The sequence below is a fragment of the Manacus candei genome, unplaced genomic scaffold (genome assembly GCF_025592945.1).
Source record: "Manacus candei isolate 608988 ecotype Guabito, Panama unplaced genomic scaffold, ASM2559294v1 h1tg000153l, whole genome shotgun sequence".
Classification (NCBI taxonomy): Eukaryota; Metazoa; Chordata; class Aves; order Passeriformes; family Pipridae; genus Manacus; species Manacus candei.
In genome coordinates this window covers 2,454,314-2,460,759 of record NW_026138201.1, presented here as the reverse complement: position 1 = coordinate 2,460,759, position 6,446 = coordinate 2,454,314, and the positions used below count along the sequence as shown (strand labels likewise).

Here is a 6,446-nt window from a genome sequence, read left to right as displayed (position 1 = left end):
AGTGTCAGCATTTATATAATTTACAACATACATGAAATCAGCAGAGCATAGTGTCACATAACAAATGCTTTCTCTTAACAAGCTAAATGAGGATGTGCAGCGGGATGCTGGGACAGGAGACCTCCTGCCTGTCCTACTGCCAGCGGCTGCTGCAGTGTTATCAACACTCCACAGGCTGTGCTCATCTCCTAACAAGCGCTCACTGCTGGGTGGCAAACCCGGACCAGGTGTTGTCAAACCTCCACCAGGTGTTACCAGCTGGATTAATGACAGCTCTGCTTTTTGTCTGCCTCAGCGTGCTGTGTAACCTCGGTGACAACTTGCGCCGCAGAAGGTGATTAAAATCACCGAGCTACTGAGGTCACTGGGTCTGTTTTCTGTCAGTCTGTCACCTATTTTTGTCACTACCAGCAATACTTGGGCCACTGATTGTACAAATTCTACTTGCTTTGTAATCTTAGACTGCCCAAGGGTACAAGCATAGTAAAATTCAGCAGCAAATACGCTTTTTCTACAGGAGAGCTGGAGGGGGAACCCATACTTTTCATCTCTTCAAGTCACTGTTCTGGGTGCAAGTGTAGTTTCCTCTCATTCTAGTCCTCAGTAGGACAAGCAGCAGCTGTGTTTGGAGACACAGGTCTCCTTGGCAGCTTGTGGTGGGAACAGCCCATCAGGCCACCAGTGGAAGAGAATTTCCTTCCTCTTTTTTTGAGACTGCTTCTCAATAGAGGCATGTGGGAAAGGGCACCTGCATGGTAACATCATGTTAAAGAAACAGTTAAAGGTCTTGGAGGGATGTTGGTGATGTGGTGCTTCGCTGTGGCCAGGATTTCTTCTTGCTCTGAAAAACTCTCCTTGAAGCCTGTTTGGAAGGAAATTAATTCAGTGGCCCAGCACCCACAAACTCCAGTTGTTTGATGAGAAAGTAAAGGCTCTCTGTTGCTCAGGGATGAAAACTAGACCAAGATATGTAAATGCTATCAAAAAAGCGAAGTTCTCTTCTGATTCTTGTCCATGTACACAAATAAACAGCAGGCAGGGGTTATCCATTCCATTTTATGTTTATTATGAAAGTGATTTTAACAAAAGTTTTATTACATGCTTCATTTTGAGCTCTGACGTAGCAAATCAAAGCTATTAATATACAGAGGCAAAAGGAAATGTATTTTCTTATAAGGTACATTTACAACAACATCTTCTACTATAAATCTGACAGAATTGTTAAAATATTGGTAAAGCTCAGCACTGTATTTTATTTTCTAAGTATCAAATTTTGTACAGTTATTCGCTATCCTTGCTCTAAACTATTATCGTACATTTCATATGGAAATACTGTTTGTACACAATTTACATTGGTAATAAAGCTTAGAAGTCCCAGCAGCATCTACAACAGTTTAGTTCAAAATGTCACCCTTGTCCAGTGATTTACAAGGAGCAAATTGGGGCAGAAACTAATATTACACTCCGTGTGTTTTGCCCCAAAATCTATTCTACCAGAAATTCCTGCTTAAACTGGTGATGGACATGATGATAATGAGCTTTTTGCCTAAAAAATGCTCTATGAGCTGATCCAATATGAGGTTTTATCTCTTCCAGTAGGAGCAAAGAGATAACTTCCCTTGTCTTTTTACTACACTTGCGTGTCATCTATTGAATTCCCTTTTATTATATTTCTGAGCTTTGTGTAGCACTAACTTTAAAACGCATATTCTTTATATATTATGAAAATGGTAAACACTTCAGAATGACACCTGATAGTCAGTTCTGTGGAACTGAACACGTTAAATTGCCCCAGAAAACTCTTCCTATGATGCCAGTGAGACTGAAGGAATAACAGGATCTATAATCTGGAAGGATAACCACCCCAGTCTCCTAAAGTACCTTTATAATCATCATGTTGAGTCTCTGCTGCTTTCAATGCAAATTAATGGCCTTTCTAAGTTATAAAACATAGAAAACAATATTTACAAAATAATTTTAATTAAAAAAAAGTAACAAAAACAAACTCTAAAAAAGATATTTTCACAATCATTAAAATAAAGTTTAATTATCAAAGCCACTTCTTTTTCTAGATATTGAGAAGTTCAGCTAAAATTGAATTGCAATTGTTGGTATAACTTGTTATCTCCACTTTCTGAATACAGATGGTTTAAATTATTACATCTAAAGGTACTTCTGTACATTTTACTCTTGTATATTACATATTAATTTTATAGATTAAAAGCTTTATGATGAAACAGAATAAATAAATGAAACAACAAACTGGAATTGTATATATTCAGATACTTAGAGAACAGTTTTTTGACACTGTTTATTTCCCAGTCTGTTTCTGTTCAGATGAGAGATGTTCTGATAAAACCTGAGACTTGTCTCTGAACCCAAGTCTCACTCTGAGGAATAAGCCCATAGTACCTTACAGAAATTTCACTTCTTCCATAAATTCTTATGGAAGACAAAAGTATTTTTTTTTCCCAAGTGCTTACAACAGTCTCTCGTTCTAGAAACCTATTTCATTAAAGTCTCAAAGTATTGAGAGTCTACAAGAAACTCCTCCAGTTACTACCATTCCTGTCAATCAGTGGTTTTAAACTAGGAGAAAATGCAACGACGTGAACTCATGACACAGATCCAGGGAACCGCGTGTGTCACTCATTCCCATCAGCAGAAAATCACCGAGACCCCTGAGGTGGCTGACAAATTTGGCTTCAGCTGCTGAAGATTTCACTCCAGCTTCTTTTTGAAGAGCCCCACAGGTATTTAGAGTCCCAGACATGGGAACTGTCACAGAGCAGGGAGGTTTTGCTGTCAAAGACCTGTCAGCAGATCCTGCAGAACAACCATCCCCCTGCTTTCTGCTCCTGAAGTTCCCAACCTGTTTTCTGCAGGATGAAAACTGGGTTGTTTATTGTTAAGACTGACCTGAGAAATCTGAATCTGTTGGACAGGCTTACAAAGGGCCGTGGGGTGGGGTTTGACTGTCCTTTCTGAATGCTGAACACACATAAAGGATGTTTCTTGTTCGTGTGGCGTCATCCTCGTGTTCTGCTCACAGACAGAGGGCCACAGCTGAGCTCTGCTCTTTCCAAACCAGCTGACAACTCAAGAATGTGGGCTCTGAAAACGTTGTGACCAGTCCAGTATTTATTTAAGCTAGTCTAAAACTAAACTAAACCTGGCTTTTTAAAGCTAGTTTTAAGGAAGCTTACTTACTTTTAAGTGAGCTTACCCTAGAATGAAGCCGACGTGTAGGAAAGATTAGTCTAACTCTTAAGTAGTCCTAACTTTATTCTGTGTGGGAGACACAAAGAGGAAATGAATTCCTTTTGAAAAATCTGTCTTTAGGTCAAAATCTGATGTGTGATGGAGCTGAACGAAGACTTCAGCAGTTTTAAATCCACTTACAGGGAGCTAAATCTTCAGGCAGAATAAATCTTGCTATCGCAGGCAGGACCCACTGGCAACGTATTGAACACCAAATCCTGATGTTCCTTGCACTCAAATGACACACACAGACCTTTCCCTAAGTGAACACCAAATCCTGGTGTTCCCTGCACTCAAATGACACACACAGACCTTGCCTTAAGTGCTTTCAAGGCACGACTCTGGGCTTGATTAGCAACCTTGGATTGTTGCAGGCTCCTGGACTGTGGCAGGAGGTGATTTGGTGGCCTGTGAGAATGCTTAGGGATGATTCACCACCGCCTCACTAGAAATAAGTGCCGTGTTTAAAGCAGAGGAGGCTTAAAATGGTAAGTGCTGCGGGTGCAGCTTTTAAGCACACAAGGCATTTGCAAATGGAAAACAAGGAGCTCTGTTTGTGCCACAGAATTGGGCAATCACAAATGGGCACTTGTCCAGCCTTCCTGCAATAACACAAAAACATGTTGTTGCACCTCTCCTGCATACAATGTGTAATGCCATAAGAGCAGATGCAGGGCTGTATTTATTATGTTTAAATGCTCAAATTCTGTGCTCTACTGATTCTAGCATTTCACAAAGCTGGTTTTCTCAAAGGCAGCCGCATTTCTCCTCGTGTGGTTTTTGATTCCCAAATGTTCCTAGGACTTCTCCATAGAAGAAGACTTTCCTTGTTGTTGTACTGCTATTGTGTGACAATGAAGGCATCCTACACCAATGCTAACAAATGAAGAGCTGAACTCACCTTCTATTTGGTGACTGCCAGTTTCTGTAACTGTAAACCTAGTATGGAATTCAAAGCATTTTTAACTTTATATACCACTTGTCATTACTTTTTTCACTAGAAATTGGCACATCCAGGAGCATTTCTAAGTAGAGCCGCAAACATTCAAACCTGACTCATTTTTCTAATTATGTCCAAACATGTTGGTCACTGAGCAAAACGTTTTAGGAAGTATTTTACTAAAACTCACCGTACAGCAACAGGTTCCAGAGTTTGCTCACTGAAGTCTGAAATTCTAAAGGCCACTGTAAATAATTCACCAAATGAGGGAGTTAATTTTCTCCATGTTTTTCATATTTTTCCTTCATATCTTTCAGTAGAATGGCTGCAATCCTGACCCATTCTAATGAATCTTGACAATACTCTGAATAACCTGTCAGACTTTGAAGCACTGTTTGGCTAAAGTAGTTTTTTCAGCTATACACTCCCACATAATTTGAGTACCTAAAAACTTTTTGCTTTTTAATTTTTTTTTCTCCCTAAAAATAATTACTGAGAAGGGAAAAAATACGTGAAACTTTTTTTCTCGTTGTTGTTCCAGACACACAGTGAATGTAGGACTGACAAGAATGTCTTCTTTGAAAGTCCCCTTTTCGTAACTCGGGGTGAATAATAAATAAAAGTAGTTACAACATCCTCACAAAAAGTTTAGGTTTAACAGCCTTTAACAAAGGATTTTTATGGAGAAATTATATTTGGAAATGAGGGTTAATGTAGGTATTAAAGAGAAAGCCCATCAAAGACCTAAGATCCATGAGTGGAAAAAAATGAGTTGTCAGACCCTAAGTTCAGGCTGTCTCTGAAGACTCCAACTCCTCTGCATATTGAAAGAGATTGTCCCAGAGGAAACCATTATCCAGTATTATAAAACTCCCAAAGGCTTCAGTTCGGTGTCAATAGAAGTGACAAGCACTTGGAGAAGTCATTTAATCATCTACACAAAGTTACATATAGATATGAGTAAATAGGGTGTGTGGGAGTAAAGATTTAAGCATGAATAATATTTACAGTAACTAGAGATAACATTACTAATGTACCCACAAATAGAAGTATATATTTATATATTTATATATTGTACTTAATTAGATGCTCTCTTAATGGAAAGAAAAACAAGACTGCTAGTGTGGTTGCTGTTCATTTCTCACATATCCTATTGGAAATGCCTTTAAAGGGACCAACTGGTGCACGGAAATCCAGAGCTAAATCTGTTTCAGTCAAATAATTGACAGTGGCAAACCTCTGAAGAAGTTTAGAAGAGGACAGATAAAAACATTAGGACATTAGGGCATGGGACTCAATCTCATGTAGTTCATAAAACAAAATTATACATATGTTTCTTTTTTTTTTTCTCTTTTTTTCCCTTTTTGATTTCTACTTGGACAGAGGATCCACCAAGCCACAACTGAGAAATAACAAAATTTAGATTTTTTTTTGTTTTCTTCTAAAGATTCAAATATAAACTTCAAGTGCAATTCAAAAATCCAAATATTATTTATACTACATACTTCTCTCTACAACAGAACTTATCTGCAGGTAGTTTAATCACATTTGAATAGATTCCTCCTTTCTTTGACAAAAGTTATTGTTGATGGAAAAATAAAAAGCTCGAAAGAATATTTTCTACATCATGAAATTTCAAATGGGGAGTGAGGATACACTAGTGCAGACACAAATTCAGATCTTCAACGAGATGCACTCAGGGATGCACTTTTTTTTTTTTTTTTGGTAGTAAAAATCCCGTTCAAAACATTGACTTTTAACAATTATAAAACATTATAGGCGTTCTTCCATATACAACTGAGAACAAAGACTGCAAAAAAGAGCCTTCAAGTTAGCAAATGTTTCTACTACGGAGGAAAGACGATATTTGACAGGAATGCAAAGTAACCAAAAATTGAGTACCACTGGACTACTTGTATGGTCGTAGAAATCTGGACACTTTGGATCGCAGCAGCTTTATAAATGATCTTGGGAACATTTCTTTTGACTCTTGTGCTGTGTACTTGAAATAGTTTTGTGGGTGTGCCAGTACATCAAAGAGAGCTTTAATCAGTTTCTTGTCCTGTGGAAGACAAAATATATATATATATATATGTTAGATAAAAGTAGAGTTTGGATTTAGTGTCTGCACAGGTTTCAAAACTAAAGAACAACAATCAGATTTATCTTGCAACACTTGAGTCTGGGTGAAGCAGAGTAAGGAAACTGCTCCATGTTGCTGTTGTGTTTTATATTGATTAGCCTG

At 38.1% G+C, this 6,446-nt stretch overlaps 1 protein-coding gene across 2 annotated transcripts in view; it reads right to left on the bottom strand.

The window, feature by feature from the left end:
• Positions 1-1,065: 1,065 nt before the first annotated feature.
• The window catches only part of SCUBE1 (signal peptide, CUB domain and EGF like domain containing 1), a 175,173-nt gene continuing 169,792 nt past the window's right edge, over positions 1,066-6,446 (bottom strand). For both annotated transcript variants that reach the window (XM_051772395.1, XM_051772396.1), the window contains one exon: positions 1,066-6,263. In XM_051772395.1, the coding sequence (XP_051628355.1) occupies positions 6,111-6,263 (153 nt within the window). In that variant the 3' untranslated portion in view covers positions 1,066-6,110. The remainder of the gene's footprint in view (positions 6,264-6,446) is intronic.